The sequence below is a fragment of the Otolemur garnettii genome, unplaced genomic scaffold (assembly GCF_000181295.1).
Source record: "Otolemur garnettii isolate 467f Iridium unplaced genomic scaffold, OtoGar3 scaffold00058, whole genome shotgun sequence".
Lineage (NCBI taxonomy): Eukaryota > Metazoa > Chordata > Mammalia > Primates > Galagidae > Otolemur > Otolemur garnettii.
The window spans coordinates 3,248,350-3,264,906 of record NW_003852453.1 but is presented as its reverse complement, the minus strand read 5'-3'; the positions used below and the strand labels follow the sequence as shown (position 1 = coordinate 3,264,906).

Sequence of the window (16,557 nt, the reverse complement as noted above, 5' to 3'; positions counted from 1 at the left end):
AGAGCCTCAAGCTGTCCCCCTGGGTAGAGTGCCATGGCATTACAGCTCACAGCAACCTCCCACTCCTGGGCTCAAGTGAGTCTCCTGCCTCCGCCTCCCAAGTAGCTGGGACCACAGGCGCCCGCCACAACGCCCGGCTATTTTTTGGTTGCACCCGTCATTGTTGTTTGGCGGGTCCAGGCTGGGGATTCGAACCCGCCGCCTTAGGTGTACGTGGCTGGCGCCTTAGCTGGTTGAGCTATAGGCGCTGAGCCGTAATTTTAAAAGGATCACTCTGGCTGCTGAGTGGGGAACAGGCTCCAGAGGGGCAGGAACAGACATTGGGAGGTGAGAACTGGGCCTAGGAGGGGCAGTTGAGATGTTGAGAGGGGTCAGTGATGAGTCAGGATTTCTTGACTGACTAAAGTAGGATGTGAGAGACAGGAAGGCAAGAACGACTCTGCGGTTTTCAGACTGGCCCTAAAAGGGGGAGAGTTTGGAACACTAGTTTGGGGAAAAAGCTCCAGCATTTCTGTAATGGATATTTTAAGTTTGAGATACTTATTAGACATCGGAAAGGAGCTGTCCAGAGATTGTGGTCCACACTGGACGTACAGCATTGAGTGTTTTAGGACACATGGGAGTCCTCCAGTGAGTGAGGTCACCCCAGGGAGCAAGTGCAAGGGGCGGAGCAGGGAGGACCAAAGCCTGAGTCCTGCACCCCCCAGCCCTGGGTCCTAATTTCTTTAGGAAGGCCTCAGTGACATTTCATTCTCAGTGTGTTCTTGATACTGCTTGCTTTTTCTTTTGAAAAAGTAATCACTGGAAAACATGTAAATACAGCATCTAGACGAACTTTTACGTCGTGGTGTATGGACTAAGAGCAGCCAATGGAAACAGTTGGCTTGGATGGGAGGATCAAGCCGTGGAGATGACTTCTGTGGAAGTGACTGCCCTGCTTCTTTCTTTCAGCATCCACGAGTTTTTGGCCACATGCCAAGATTATCAGTATGTTATGGCAGATAGTTTGCTGGATGTCTTAACAAAAGGAGGGCATTCTAGAACACTGCGGGAGTCGGAGACGGTAAGAGTGCTGCCAGAGGAGTGCTTAAGGATTAGTCACTCAGTGTTGTGAAACCGTGGGATTGACCAGTGTGACCGCCAAACTCCATTCCCCTGAAAGACGACCTGGCTGGGTGAGGCCATGGGTGGAGGACAGTGAACGGAAGGGAGTAACTCAGCCACTGGGGTGTGTGAGGGCATTATCTCCAGATCCTGGGAGTACAGGATCAAAAATGGGGTTTATAACTAACAAGTCAGCAGCTGCTGTGTACCCTCATAGAAAAGGAAAGTTTTGCTCACTGGCTGGAACTAAGGTGACTAGAATGATAGGCAGTGGCCTCTGCCTTATTATGCAGTCAGCACAGTGGGAGGAGCCGCAGCCAAAACGTAAAACGCTCCCTTGTTGCTGTCTCTTTTTAACACTTGTAAATTGTCACAAGTCACAACACTGAACATTTAGTTCAGTTCAAGACAAAGTTTATAATCTGAGTTCCTGACTCAAAGATTAGAACCAGAAAATATTCCTACTGATGCAGAGGAGAATTGATCTCCGAATGTTCTTGTTACCACAGTTGGAGGAAGCCTTTATCTCTTGGAGATCAGAACCATAATGATAGCTGTGGTTGCAGTGCCTTGTACTCTGGGTCACCTGTCAGCACAGCTAAGGTCAGTCTGCAGGTCGGGTTCAGTGATGACTGCTATAAAAGTCTAGCACATGAACTGCTTTCTTCACATAACCTAAAAAATACTAAACTTTATGTCAATTTAAAATTTTTATACTCTTTCCCATTAAGCTGGATTAATTAGTGGTCTAACTAAAATTGAATATTTTTCATTTGGTGAATATTGGAAGTGTGTTTCAAAAAGTAAAGTGTTTCTTTTGATCCATCAGTATCAAATTACTCTTAAAAATTATCTTAGAAAAAGTTTTATCATTTTTAGAAATTGGGACCATTGTTCGGTGGCTTGCACCTGTAATCCTAGCGATTTGAAAGGTCATGGTAAGAGAATCACTTGGGGCCAAGAGTTCAAGACTAGCAAGAGCAAGACCCTGTCTCTACTAAAAATTAAAAAATTAGCTGGGTATGGTGGCAGGCACTTGTCCCTTCTGTTTGGGAGGCTGAGACAGGAGCAACTCATGAGCCCAGGAGTTTGAGATTGCTGTGAGCTAGGCTGACATCACTAATCAGGGAGCTGTAGCAAAACCTTGTCTTTAAAAAAAAGAAAAAGAAAAATTGATTAGTGGTTGGTGTCTGTTGACGTATACACGCGTGGCCTCTGAAGAGCAGGGTCGTGGGCTCCCACACTGTCTGCAGCCTTTACCTATTTCCAGTCCTTCCCTGTGGGAGAACATCGCTGTGTTAATGCCAAGTAGTCCCTAGAGTTCCTTCCTGTCTTTTCCTTGTCAGAGATTTACCTGCTGTTGAAAACAGACTCCATTTATTTAGGTATTTATATACTAGTTACCAAAATACCTTCTTAAACATGCAAATAAGCTTTTAAAATTAGTTATAAAGACCAACTCATAATACTCTGAAATGCTAATAATTACATTCATTTCAGTTTAAAAAATCATATTCCCAGAGTCCATATTCTTATTCCTTTTCTGGTGCCATTAAAGTCTTGATAGTATTTTCCTTGGTAATTTGCCTTTGCATGTGTTTTCATACAGAGTTGTTTTCCTGAAGAAGAAGGTCATGCGAGGACACTTAACACAGCAAAGGAAATGGAGGTGATTAAGTTTTATTCTTTTTATTTAAACACTTTATTTGACAACAGGTACCTTAGATGAGAAGTTAATCGGAGGTGCTGAGTTCAAAGTTCTGGTTTGTAATTATATTTTATTCTTTATAAGAAATATTTATATGGATACTGAGCTAGAAGGACTAAATGAGAAAAGCCTTACTTAGTTATTTTCACGATTCAGGCATTAGTACTTTTCCCCCCAGATTATATAAGGACCCATTGTTTGCATTTGTTAGGTAGCATCTCGGGGTGTAGTCGAGTCCTTCACCCAGGAGCTGTGCCACAGACCCTACATTGTGCCCATTAGGCAGGAGCTGACTAGGCCCCTGTCCCCCCCTCGCCCCACGGGAGTATAATTGTTTTTCTCAGGTGGGCCTGTAGTTGTTCATCTACTGATTTTTGTGCTTGCTTTCCCTTACTTTACTAAGGAGAACATTCTAACTCCATCCAGGTAGATACAAAACTGTGTCTTATAACAAAAATAAAACTCACCTCTTCTTCTCCTGTGCAATACTGACACTAGTTTTGGAGCCTGGAGGAGACCCAGGAAGCATCTCATGTTACAGATCTACCGTAGGAATGCAAGCAGAAAAATCCATTGTCATGATCACCAAAAGCTCTTCATCATTTAGGCGGTAATAGGGCTCATTTAGGCGGTAATAGGGCTCTTGTTTTATCTTTAGAATGGTTTCCATATGAAACAAAGGACACACGTTGTCTAAGACACATCAGTACATTACGGACAAGCATGAATTTATGGACACTTTTTTTGCCAAGATTTGGAAATAGCATTTTAAAGGTGTTCTCAAAAGACCTTTTATGTAAGCATCAAAATTAAGACCCCAAAGTAAATAGGTAGAATAACTTTGCATATAAACAATTTTAATATTTTCTAGTTAGCACTATCATGACTAAGCAAGCTCAAATAATTGCCTTTTTGTTTTTGAAGCAGATTACAGAAATAGAGTCAGCAGGACGTCTGGACTCCAGTACTCAGGACAGGCTCACGGCACTCAAAGCAGTGACAAGCTTTGGTGCTCCAGTTGAAGTCTTTGACTCTGAAGGTGAGTGTCTCCAGTCTTTGCCTGCCTACATGATGAAATGTTTCTGTCAAGATTACTGTCACATTCGTTCAGGTTAACGTGCCATTCACCACGGGAGAACCTTGGCTAACCAAGTTAATGAATGTAAACCATGGAGTGGATGCCATTGCAGGGGGATTACTCCAGTGCGTCCGTGTTTTCTTTGTTCTTTTTCTTACCACCCAGAAGCTGAAGTGTTCCAGAAGAAACTTGATGAGACCACCAAATTGCTCAGGGAGCTCCAGGAAGCCCAGAATGAGCGTTTGAGCACCAGACCCCCTCCCAACATGATCTGTCTCTTGGGTCCCTCGTATAAAGAAATGCATCTCGGTATGTTGCACCTCCAGTCAGAGGAGAATCAGGGAGTGCTTAAAGGGAAAACACTTCATAGGACAGCAGTGAGGCCCCTGGAAAGGAATGCTGAAATGCATGCCAGGGACAGTTTGATTTTGTTTGCTTTCCTTTTGGGTTTTTAAAAAAATATCTACTGGAATGACTTTTCAATACATGGAACTGTTTTTTGTTCTTTTAGCTGAACAAGTGACCAATAATCTTAAAGAACTTGCACAGCAAGTAACTCCAGGTGACGTCGTAAGCACGTATGGAGTTCGGAAAGCAATGGGGATTTCCATTCCTTCCCCGGTGGTAGAAAACAACTTTGTAGATTTAACAGAAGGTACGTGCTCGGTTTCTCTGCAAGACTGAAAGGCCCTTTGAGGACAGTCATCTCTCAGCATCTGCTGGGGTTGTTTCTAAAACATACAACAATACCAAAATCCGTGGGTATTCAAGTCCTGATATAAAGTGGTATAGTTGCATAGAACTTCATCCTCCTGTATACTTACCTATGCCTACTACAGGGTAAACACTGTAAATAGTTAGAACATGTTAGGGCAAAAAAAATTAGACTGTATTTTTTGGTATCATTTTTAACAGTCATAGTTTGAATCTGCAAGTATGGAACCTGCAGATAGAGAAAGCTATGATTGTAGAAGGAACATCCATCCTCTTCTTTCAAATAACATTGGATAGAATTTGTCTCTGTTCTTGCTATATATAGCTACTTTTGGTTTTCTTTCTGTAATGTCCAAAGAATAAAGATCTCAACATTTGCCAGAAAGCTGCAGTAATTACCTCCTGCTCACCTGGGCCTGACCCTGGGTGTGGTGAGTAACGCACAGTTACTCCCCAGGATGAGAGCTTTGTCTTCACTTATCTTTTCTAATTAAAAGGGAAAAAATGCTGAATGAAATTGGTATCTTTCTCTTTCAGATTCTGAAGAACCTAAAAAGGCTGATGTTGCTGAGGGTGGCCCTGATGGGATCTGAAGCCAGCTGGTATTTAATTATATATTATGTACATATTTTTTTCATTCTTGGAAATGCTTTTCAGAAGATATTAAATATTTGTAAATTGTGTTTTTAATTAAACTTTGGAACAGTCAATTTTAGTGTTCCAGAGATTAGACTTACATTAGGTAATAAAGCTGAACCTGAGACTCTGAGAGGAGTCTGTTTATCAGTGAGCCACCCGCGCCCTTTCCCCCGGCTACCCTGAGATGGAGAAGCTCAAGGAACAAAACGGCCTTTCTCAAGGTCACCCAGGAAGAGAAGCCAAGCCCCCAAATAATAGAATCATTCATTTCTCACATTTGCCATATTCCCCATTGAAGAAATTATATTTCAAACTTACCAGCTCTCCTCTTGCTATTTTTAAAAAATGACCCTTATGAGGAAGGAATTTAGGTTGGGGGTGTTGCCATCACCCCGTACTTCCTCCTTCCATCTCAAGACCACGACTAAGAAACATTACACGGGGTCCCTCCCAGCCGGTCCCTAAGGTTATACAAACACACAACAACTTTCCAATGCAGTGGTTTGGTTCTGCCCTCTGCATGCCTGGTGGGAATGATGGTCTTGGGTAGGATAATTAGGTCCCTCCAGCCCCCCCCAAAAAAAAAAAAAAAAAAAAGCTAAGAGTTTATAGTGCTATAATATGTCTGGTATTGTTTTTTCCATTTTTTTAAAGAGTTATGTAGAATTATAGCAAAGGAATACGCCAAGTAAGATAAACCAAATCATACTTGAGTACATTAGGGAATTGTGAGTTCAAATGAAAGTCTGTGTCCCATCTACAGTTCTTCATCTGAAATACAAAGGTCAAGTGCACGAGAAGTTTAGTTATTTACGTTGGAGACCCTGAGACATGTCCCTTCCTATCACTAATCATGGTGCTAAAATGAATAACTTTTCCTGTTGAAAATAAAATGCAGGGAAAAATTCAGGATGGATATAGCCTAGTCTGGTGAACAAATTTAAGTTCTAAGATGTTTATACAGAATCATCCTGTGAGCACCCAGGCAAGAAGCTATTTGGGGGAGGGGGGTAGAGTGAAGGAAAATTAATTATGCTGAGACTTAAAAGTTCAAATGTATTTTTACCAAATCTTTTTAGGATCTAATCTCTAAAATACAAGGGCCACCCTGTCTAATTTAGGGGGCAACCAGATCTGCTTGGGTAAATTCCTCAAGACCAAGAAGAGATTTAAATTCACAACACCTTTAGGATATTGAGGTTTTCTAAATTGCTAATTTAATGTATAAAAAGCAGCTAAACACTGGTACCGTATACAGACGGGTCACAGCATTTTGAAACACATTATAGATCTCAGTGTACAGAATAAACTCTACTTACTTGTATGTTTTCTGTATGCTGACCTGTTATATACATAAAGTATACAGTGGTTAATGATCATCTTTTCTATTAGGAAATTTTCTTAATAAGTAAACCAGAAAACTTCAGGTATTACATTTGCCAGTCAGTGGTCACTGTAGGGGAAATTTTAAGTCCTTGACCCATAGAGAAGGTCATTGTTAGAAAATACTTGTTTCTTTCATAAAACAAAACAGTGAAAAATTTACTTGATAATTTGAAAACAGATTTGTAAATAAATAACTGCAGGTGATTGTTATGGTCTGTTACACACTGTGACCTAAACACTGATAACTAAAAGCTTAAAATACTTCTATCTGAGCACAGTGCTTTGGTTGGAAATAAAGAAAAACAGATGAATGGTAACCAATCATCTTTTAAATCTCCCAACTGGGATTTCTGTTACTGAAGGAAAGGGCAACTTAAATAACTGCAGGGGTAGAGACAAAACACGCCGACTTCAGCAGCCCTGTGCCCGGACCCACCTGTGTCACATCAGCAACAGAGCCTTCCTGACTTCAGGGGAGCCCCGGGAGCCTGGGCACCCCTAGATTTTGAGAGCACAGATTTCAGTAGTGTACTCACTGAAATCAGCTCTTTACGTGAAAAGGTGTATGAAAAGGGCAGATAAGTGAGGCTTATTTCCCTTATCAGCATTTTTACCATTAAATTCCTTTACATGGCGAGCTCTCAAGACTGACCTCCAGTTAACAGGCAGCACAGCAGGGCCGCTGCTACTGCTGCACCCGGCACCTTCACGCAGATCGGTCAACCCACCTCCCTGAGCTGACAAATCTGGGATAGCAACCCTTCTCAGGACCTCCTGAGTCCAGGTAGACAAGGACCAGGACCTGGTCAGTCACAGTCTGCAGCCCTCCATGGTCTTTGGAGGCTCTTGGGTGCAGGGTTTTCTGTGTAACTTCATGGGTGATGTCTGGCTAAGAATCCCTCCTACACAGGGAGGCATGTTGTATTAGGAATCCTGGGGACACTCTGCTGACGTCACAGCTGGAAGTTACACCAGTGGTCTCATCAGTTCAGAAAAAGAATGCGTAGCTTGGTAGCACCTTGAAACAGGCTGGCATCTTCCCGTTCCCTGTGGAGTCTGAAGCAGGGTGAGGGGCCGTCTTACCGCCTGGCTTTGTATCTGCCTTGACGCATTTGGATTTAAAACAAGAACATCGGCACTTGTAAGAGGACCAGCTTCCCAAGTACAGGAACCTTCACGTGTGCTCACACTGAGTGGGTCCTTCTAGTTTTAAGCTCTCCAGAGTTAGCAGCAAAGACTAAAAACTAGGAAGGAAGTACGAACAGGTGGTTCAAGTTCTCTGTCGATTCCATTCCTGTCCAGTAAAACTGAAAGACATGCTTGGAATGTAATACATGTTCATCTATTCTCTAATGTTTGAAACCATTTACAGATACTTGGAAGATTGCAGGGGGCTCAAAACTGCCTGAGCAGTCAGGGCAGAGCTAAGAGGTCGCCACTTACCTCCAGGCTTTCACATACTGAACCTGACCCGAGTGCTGCCTCAGTCACCTAGTGTAGCACTGTGGCCACACTGCCCCTGCCCTTCTCACTGTGAGCCACAGGCCTCAGACTCCACCCTCACAGCAGTGCTGCTCACCTGTCAGTGGTTAGAAAGGCAAAGAATACACTGGAGGAAGAGACTGTCTAGTGTCCTGAGAAGCCATCAGAAAGAACAAAACCCCATTACTAATGTCTCCATTTAAGACAAACAGGCCAGAGACGACAAGAAGTAATGATGTTCATCTTTCTCTCTCTGTACTGTTAGAAACCATTACAGATGTAGAATCCTTTCCAGTTCCATTTGCCAGAATGCCTATGTGAGAAACAGAATCCCCCAGCCCGGCCTGCTAGGGAGAAGGGCACCTGCATGCAGTCAGCACAGTCTGCCTCTGCGCCCACTGAGCAGGCCTCTCCTGGACATGCTCACGGGCCACTGATGTAGACGTCTGTTTTGGTCGTGTTCTAAGACGCCTCCACAGTCCCTCAGGGAGCAAAGATCTCAAGGTAACAAGTACAGCGGTTGCACCCACGAGCCCTCTCCGCCACCAGAGATTCTGGCTGCCACTGTGTATCACCGCTCAGTAGTCGCCTCTCGCCAGGGTCAGATGTGCAGGTCCAACAAATCCTCTAGCCCAAGTCCAGAGGAGCTCCACACAGCCACCTGCCCAGAGGTGGCAATGGCCACGCCCTCTGAGTGCCTTTGTCACTGACGTGGGGCTGTCTTCTCCTGGGCTTGCTTCAGGGAAGGAAACCAGCTTCCCAGCTTGTTATGAGCCCAGCAGAAACCCTCAGTTCAGCCCCAGCCCTTGAAACTTGGCAGTGTCCGTACAGACAAAGTAAGTCCTAAGTTCACCTTTGCCTTTGACGTTAATTAGCCCACGACATTCACAAGAGTAACCTAGGCCCTGGAGGATGGTGCATGTCTCCTCAGTAACCTGAAAAGGAAAAGAACCCTATGTCTTCAGAGGCAGGAGGGCCCCTGTTGTGGAAGGGACAGAGAGCTGCAGGGTGTGATCAGCATGCACCCTCCCCCTGGGGATGTGGCAGCTGGAGCCCAGGCCCTCTTCCCTCTGGCCATGTGCTTCCCCAGTGGGCTCTTACCTGGATTTTCCCAAGTTCCCCAGTGCTCTCCATTCGGCTGGCCACATTGACTGTGTTGCCCCAGATGTCGTACTGAGGCTTTCGAGCCCCAATCACTCCAGCAATCACAGGCCCATGGTTTATGCCTGAAGACAATGCTGACAGTTGGCTGGTCATACAGGCAAAACCTCAGGCTTCTACCCTTAAGGGGAGGCCACAAAATCCACCCCAAGCACAGAAGAAAACAACTGAAACAAAAGTTAGGTTGGGGCAGCTTTGGCCAGGGGTTATGCCTGGGATGTGAGAAAGGCATCCCCTGCCCCACCAGAGCTCCTGCAGACTTTCCAGTATTCCTGAAGCCTGGGTTTGATGTAACCCTTACATGCTGTCTGCTGATTTCACTCTTGACACGCCCAGGCTTTGAACACAGCCTTTTGGCTAATGGTGACTAGTTAGATTTTACAACTTTGTTTTGTTCTCTGTATTTTAAGGTCATCTACTTAACAGGTGTGACTCTGGTTCTCCGTTTTCTGTGGTGATAGATTCTTATTTATCTAACACTTCAAAAGTAACTATATAAGCAGTAAGTAAAGCTCTGAATATTACCCAGGCCAGCCACTGGGCTTGTCAGATCAGAGGGTTTCTAAAACTCTCCATAATAGATGGCAGAGCATGGCTCACCACATAGATGGAGGTGGGCCAGCCTGGGGGCAGAGACTGCACTGCACGCACCCCCCATGCCTGCCCCGCCGCCGCCCAGGCCCTCACCGACTCGGAGGCGGAAGGAGTTGAAGGAGTGCCTGTTGATGCCGTCCAGCTTGCTCATCAGGGCAGTGCTGAACTCCACCATGACGCCGATGTGGGCGTGCTGCCGCTCCAGGGCCTGGGGGCAGAGCACGGCCGTGGGCAGCCCCGCCACACCCTCCACCCTGGGGTGCATCTGCTCTCCGGCTGCCCAGCCCCCTGGCCTAGGGGGTACACCGTTGGTGGCAGACTCACTAGAGGCTCCTCCACAGGGCTCCTGTATCCCCACAAAGGGACCACAACTGTCCAGGCTGAGCCTTTCTAGTACCTTTGCTCTTCCCAGACAAGACCAGGAGGCACCCCCCCTTTAAGCAAGACGCTAGGTCAGGGGACTGTTGAATTCTCTCAGGTAAGGTCTGAGTACCTGGTTCTCGTGCCCTGGGGTGGCGCTGAGCCCTGCAGCGGCCATGTATGTGCTGCCAATGGTCTTGATCTTCTCCACACCGCTGAACTTGGGCTTCAGCAGCAACTGTAAGACAGGGAGCAGTGAGGCAGGACCTGCTCCAGCTTCTTGGGGAGCATGGAGGGCTCCTGTGGCCCTTCCACCTGTACTCAGGGCTAAGAGCACATGGGGACGCGGTCTTGGCCCCTGCTTTTCCTATTACCTGCATCTCCCCAACACTCACCTCCCTCATCCCAGCCTGTCCTTTAGCTCATCCTTGCTAAGGAGAAACACACAGCTCAGCATTATTTACACAGATAGGTGGGCGATTTGTCTCTAGCAAAGAATTAAGCCCCATCTGAGGTTTAACTGGGACCCAAACTGTTGTACAAAGCACAAGCTGCCCTCACAGAAAAGATGTCAACAAAATACTTGCTGAATAAAATGGAATGAGAAAGACAAATGTGTGCCTCTTATACTTTGGGGGTTTTTCCCCTCAAGGGAGCCATGTTGTACTTTGTAACTGGGTTGTGGGCTGCCCTCCTGCCGCCCAGCACAGGTGAGCTGCCCCCTGCACCACCCTCCTGCTTCCCAGCACAGGTGAGCTGCCCCCTGCACCACCCTCCTGCTTCCCAGCACAGGTGAGCTGCTGCCCCCTGCACCACCCTTCTGCCCCCCCAGCACAGGTGAGCTGCCCCGTCCTATGCAGCCTCCTGCACCCCAGCACAGGCGAGCTGCCCCCTGCACCACCCTTCTGCCCCCAGCACAGGTGAGCCATCCCTGCACCACCCTCCTGCCCTCCAGCACAGGTGAGCTGACCCCACCCCCGTGCCACCTCCTGCCCCCCAGCACAGGTGAGCTGCCTGTGGCTGGCTGTGCACCTCATCAAAGTCTGCGATGATCTCGTTGAGCAGGCGCAGGCACTCCAGCCCCTCCTTGTTGATGTCGCACTCCGTGTAGAACACTTTGAAGTCGGGCACCGAGGCGAACATGACACAAACGCAGTCGTAGGACTGATGGTACCAGTCCTGGGTGCAGTGGGAAGAGACGGACCTGTGTCCACTTTGCCTCTCGAGGGGAAACCGTCAAGGTGTGGGGAGGCCCCAGGAGGAGAGGGCACTGAACCGCTGGGTCAGGTTTTCAGGGGGTTGAGGGGACTGCACAGGGGTCATAGGGGGCTGATAAAACATGGAATGATCCTGAAGCAGTAGGTTGGGGGGATACCAGGCTCTGGTTTTCTGCTTTTCTGGGCACCATAGAAATACATTTTCTTCAGTCACAGCCAGGGCTGAGGACCGCTGGGGAGCAGCAAGGTCAGGCCTCCACCCTAAGCTAGTCACTAGCCTTGGTTTTGTCATCTAGAAAACTCCCTGCCACATGGAACTAGTACAAACACATTTTCTTCAATACAGAACATCCAGGTTACAAGCACCAGAACACGTGTCCTCTCAACAGCCCTGCAGGGTAAGTGCTGTCAGCCCACTTCACAGAGTGCGACAGGCACAGGAGCGGGGCCTGCCCAGCAGCACAGTGGGACAGCCCTTCAGGGTAAGTGCTGTCAGCCCACTTTACAGGGTGCAACGGGCACAGGAGCAGGGACTGCCCAGGAGCACAGTGGAGTCCTTGGCCTACAGCTGACACCCTGGGAACATGCCCCAGCCTGCACCTCCAGCCTCCCCACCCTCTCACCAAGCTCCCCACCACACCTCATTTAACTTGTCACCAATGAAGTGAGCTGCCACGTGGGCTGGCAGGACATTCTCTAGAAGGAGGCGGTTCACATTCTCCATGGTTTCAAACTCCTCATGCTCCTTCCTGAATTTCTTCTTCCATAGACAGTCCAAGCGGCAGTGATAGTCAATCTGCAAGAAGCATCAGTGTCCTGTCTGCAAGGGCAAAGCCAGACTGAGGGGCTGAGCAGGGCACAGTTGTGACCCTCAGGGCTGCTGGGCCAGCTGCTGCATGAACAGTGCGACTGGCATCTCCAATCAGGTCAGCCTGTCCCTTGTGCCCCAGGGGAGACGAGGACATTCACTTGGAGCCCCTGGTTAGGGGGCCAGAACTTTCCGGCAAGACTGCTGTCGCCTGCCTGCTGCCCTGCCTCAGAGCTCAGCACCCGCCACCCTTGGCTGTACCTGTCTGGAGAGCATGAGGAGGGTGGCATAGAACAGGACCAGGTAGAAATTGATCATGGTCTTCAGATCCTTCCAGGAACAGCTGGGGACACCACTGGATATGAGAGGAGGCTGGAGTCACCACCAGCGCCCACCCACCCCCACCTGCCATGTCCTGTCACTGTCCCTCCAGGTGCCACGTGCCCCAAACTAGAGGAGGTGGTAACACTTCTAACAAGGGGCAGTTGTAAAGCAATGAGGGAAAGGGGGAGGCCTCACGGGGTGACCTCTGAGCTCTCCCAAATGATGATCAGCCCAGGGAGGCCTGAAAGGAGCCAAGAGCTCCCCATGGTGACCTAGGGCAAGGCCAGCAGGGGCACGGACTGGTAGTTTGGCATAAGGGTGTTGTAGGTGGGAGCCAGACCCAGAGCAGCATATCCCGCTCTGGGTCCCCAGGCTTTTGGCCCTTAGTTAAGGGGAGCCAGGCCCTCTCCTCAACCCACGTGGGGCCCGGGGCCCAGAGCCCCCAGAGCCTCGCAGAACCTTACTGTGCCTCAGGTATCACCACCTGTTCAGGAATGACAGGAGACCTAGGACACGGCCCAGAGAGAGGGCCTGAGCTGGAGCTGAAGTCTCCCTCCTCCTCCACCCATGGACTGGCCCAGAAACAGGACACCTGTGGGCTCTGTCAGACCAGGGATTTCCCAAAGAGGCCGCCCATGAGCTGCACTCCTCAGCTCTGCATGGTGGAAACCGAGGATCTGGGCAAGTCACTGTCCCTTTTGAAAGGAAAACCGTGCCACCTGCCCATCCCATCCACGAGTCTGCAGTCCATCAGGCTGTGAGTGCATTAGCACCTCAGTTTGAGCAGGCCCCGAATCAGAATGGGCCGCGGTGGAGGTGGCAGCAGGACAGGGCCTGGCAGTACACTGCGTGGGACCCACCTGAGGGTGTGGCTAGTGTTGGTGAGGTTCCCCAGAACGTGGCCACAGCAGTCCCACTGCCAGCATGGGGACAGGTTGAAGAGCACAAGGTAGGCCACCAGCGCCACAGTCAACAGCACGACCTTGGGCTCCAGGCTCATGCGCAGGAAGACAGAACAGGTGAAGAGGCCCAGGACACAGCTGCAGGTATAATACTGTGGCCGGGGGGGGCATCAGCTGGCAAAGGTCACTCATCCCCCACCATCTCCTGTCCCCAAAAGGCACGGCTTGGGCCCAGCAGTCACTAAAGGGACAGAGGCCTCGGCCCTAACCCACCCACTCACAGCCGCTGTCCCGAGGCAGGTCAGCATGGAGCCTGAGGCCCAGCTCTTCCCAGCCTTGCTGCCTCCCTTTTCAACAAACAGCAGGTGATGAAATCTGTGTCTTCCTCAGTGTGTTTCACTATATTTTTATTTCTCACAGAAGTAAATGACACAGGGGACATGACAAAGGTTGAGACAGGAGCAGGCACAGGCCCGACAGCCCCACCTGCCCCAGGTGCTGCTGTGAGCCAGCCCTTCACCAAGTGCCTCCCTCCTGCTCAAGAGCATGCTGGGGCTCCCACTGCCTCCAGAATGAGGACCACATTCTTCACCCAGAACCCCGCTGCGCCCTGATGTGGGTCACACCTGCCTCTCTGGCTTCACCTTCTCACCCCCTCCCTATGACACAAACCACCTGAAACCCACTGCTCTCAGCACCCACCTTAGCTTCTCCTCACACTGCCTCTGCCTCTCCCTACCTCATAGCCTTTCTGCCCTTTAGACGCCAGCTCAATGCGTAGCCGCACCCTGGTGTCCCCCCAACACTGCACACCTGTTAACTCCTTTCCTCAGCCTATGGATCCAGGGCTACCTATGGATCTAATCTGTGTGCCTCCCTGAGCTTCATACACGTGTGAGTAAAATGGAGACAGCCAGGGCCTGCCAGAGAGGTGAGGGGTGGACACCCATGGGCACAGCTGAGGCTTAACCAGAGTCCTTACTCACCCTGCACAGCTTAGACCACAGGCTCTGTGCTCCTGGCACGGAGCCCTGGGCAGCCTGTCTGGGCCCTGCTCCCCCCTGTCTCCTGGACTCAGCTCCTGCAACCATGACCTCCACTGCAGGCTCAGTGGAATGGTCCGCATGAGGACCCATAGTGCCAGGCAGGGTCCAGGGCTGCTCGGAGCCTGAGACATACGCACTCACCGAGAGGAGGCGCTCACACAGGGCCCTCTCCCCACTGCCCTCATCCAGCAGGGTCGTCTGGTTGCCACCAGGCATCTCCAGGGTGGAGAAAGGTGTCAGTGGCTACAGAGGAGAGAGGGTCGGGTCCAGGACACAGGGCTCTGAGCATCACATCACAGGAGGCTGGCATTCCCGGCCAAGTGCAGCTCTGAGGGCCACCCTGAGCAGCCCTGGCTGACTCCCCACAGCAGCCAGGGCTGGGCAGTGTGTATGTCTCATACACAGTGGAGGGGGACAGGATTAGCACTTTCAATGAGCCCCTTGTCCATGGGTGACCCTAAGGGCTGCGGTCCCAGGAGCACACTCCACATTCTGCAGCTCTGGAAAGTCCCAGGACAGGAGCTGCTGGGGACATGGCACACACGCTCCCAGTGCCTTCTGCAGCAGTGAGCACTCCAGCATGGGCCAGGGGGACAGTGAGCCCCAGAGGGGCAAGGAGGACCTGCTCAGGGGTCCTGAAGAAAGCACGGAATGTCAGGACGTCATGGAGGCTCAAGACATCACATCTTTCCAGGGTGGGTCACCCACACTCTCCAAGTACCCCAAATCTTCACTGGAAAACTAAAGCCTGAGGAGCCCTGGGCCCACAGGGGCAGCACTCGGGAGGGCAGCGTTCTGGCAACTGTGGGACTCGAGAGGACCCAGGGTCACTGATGGGTTCCCCCCACCCAGGAGGCGCGCAGCAGGCAGGGGGTGCCCAGGACTGACCAGGTTGATGATGGCGACAGTGAGCACACTGCTGATGGTCAGGACGGCCAGGGACAGCCTCAGCAGGGGCTGTGTCTCCACCCTCTGAGAGATGACCCGAAGCACTCCCCGGGCTGGACAGCACCGCTGTGGAGTAATAGGGTCAAGTCAGCCAGAACCAACAACCGGGACAAGACCTGGGGAGGCAGAACCCGCAGAGGAGCCTCCAGGGTACTCTGCAAACTGTCCCCAAGACAGGGAGGTAAGCACCTGGTCCCCAACCAGAGTCAGGGGCTCACCAGGAAGAAAGGGGCCATGGGGCCAGGCCCCCACTCACCAAGAGTTCACTGGCAAAGCACAGGCCCAGCACCAGTCCCAGCATGCAGGCCACCAGCCCGAAGGACACGCCTAGAGCCATTATCCTAGAGAGGAAGAGAAAATCTAAGTTCTGGGTGTCATCTACCTGGGCCCCCATCACCCCAATTCTCTGGGTCAAGGCCACATATCCCCCTACCGGCCATGCTGCCCACAGCAAAAGGGTCTTTGAGAATGAAGGCTGTGGTCCACTAACAGCACGAGGCCCAGCCAACACGTGGACGGCATGGTCCACACCTTCACTGAGTCCCCAGTGAGAACAGGCATCTGGCGTGTACAGTCACACACAAGTGTTCCCTGCTTTGTCTTTACTAAACACAGCCAAACCCAGACTCTTGGTCAACCCTTTGGCCTAACTGCCCTTCTAGAAACTACCATGTGACTGACCTTAGCTCCCCCCCCCGCCATCACCCCCTGTCCCTGTCCCCCATGAAGAGCCCAGAAGCCAGAAGGCTGAGTCTCAGTGACTCCTGCTCCAGTCTGTGCCACCCTGGACAAGCCATTAGCATCCAAGGCTCAGTCTCTCCACATAAAAAAAAATATGGAGGTGATGGTGCCAGTCCATCTTTTTGGACTCCAAAACCCAAAATGAGGGTCGCCCACTTAAACGCCAGCATAGCAGGTGACTGAGAAGGCGTCAGGCATTGGGGCGGGAGCCTGCAGCACGGCTAGCTCATTCTGCTCAAAATCAGCATCGGTGACTTCAGGTGTGCAGCACAGCTGGGTCAGGACCACCCAGCTCAAACACGCAGCTCCTCACGGGGTCCCTCCCAGGCAGGACCCCCAATGGCT

At 50.2% G+C, this 16,557-nt stretch overlaps 2 protein-coding genes across 4 annotated transcripts in view; one reads left to right on the top strand and one right to left on the bottom strand.

The window, feature by feature from the left end:
* The window catches only part of BRD7 (bromodomain containing 7), a 47,273-nt gene extending 41,903 nt beyond the window's left edge, over window positions 1–5,370 (top strand). For 2 of the 3 annotated variants that reach the window (XM_023514774.1, XM_003792535.3), the window contains exons 12-17: window positions 952–1,063; window positions 2,714–2,773; window positions 3,737–3,851; window positions 4,056–4,199; window positions 4,402–4,545; window positions 5,142–5,370. In XM_023514774.1, the coding sequence (XP_023370542.1) occupies window positions 952–1,063; window positions 2,714–2,773; window positions 3,737–3,851; window positions 4,056–4,199; window positions 4,402–4,545; window positions 5,142–5,197 (631 nt within the window). In that variant the 3' untranslated portion in view covers window positions 5,198–5,370. The remainder of the gene's footprint in view (window positions 1–951; window positions 1,064–2,713; window positions 2,774–3,736; window positions 3,852–4,055; window positions 4,200–4,401; window positions 4,546–5,141) is intronic. The other variant, XM_012806864.2, reaches the window with a different exon arrangement.
* A 1,155-nt stretch (window positions 5,371–6,525) lies between these two features.
* Window positions 6,526–16,557, bottom strand: part of ADCY7 (adenylate cyclase 7) — a 27,498-nt gene continuing 17,466 nt past the window's right edge. Inside the window, exons 14-24 of the mRNA XM_023514760.1 lie at window positions 15,728–15,912; window positions 15,412–15,537; window positions 14,665–14,766; window positions 13,436–13,629; window positions 12,513–12,606; window positions 12,084–12,239; window positions 11,259–11,405; window positions 10,360–10,464; window positions 9,960–10,074; window positions 9,213–9,337; window positions 6,526–9,046 (exon numbers count right to left, since the gene is read on the bottom strand). Of these exons, the coding sequence (XP_023370528.1) occupies window positions 8,900–9,046; window positions 9,213–9,337; window positions 9,960–10,074; window positions 10,360–10,464; window positions 11,259–11,405; window positions 12,084–12,239; window positions 12,513–12,606; window positions 13,436–13,629; window positions 14,665–14,766; window positions 15,412–15,537; window positions 15,728–15,912 (1,496 nt within the window). The 3' untranslated portion in view covers window positions 6,526–8,899. The remainder of the gene's footprint in view (window positions 9,047–9,212; window positions 9,338–9,959; window positions 10,075–10,359; window positions 10,465–11,258; window positions 11,406–12,083; window positions 12,240–12,512; window positions 12,607–13,435; window positions 13,630–14,664; window positions 14,767–15,411; window positions 15,538–15,727; window positions 15,913–16,557) is intronic.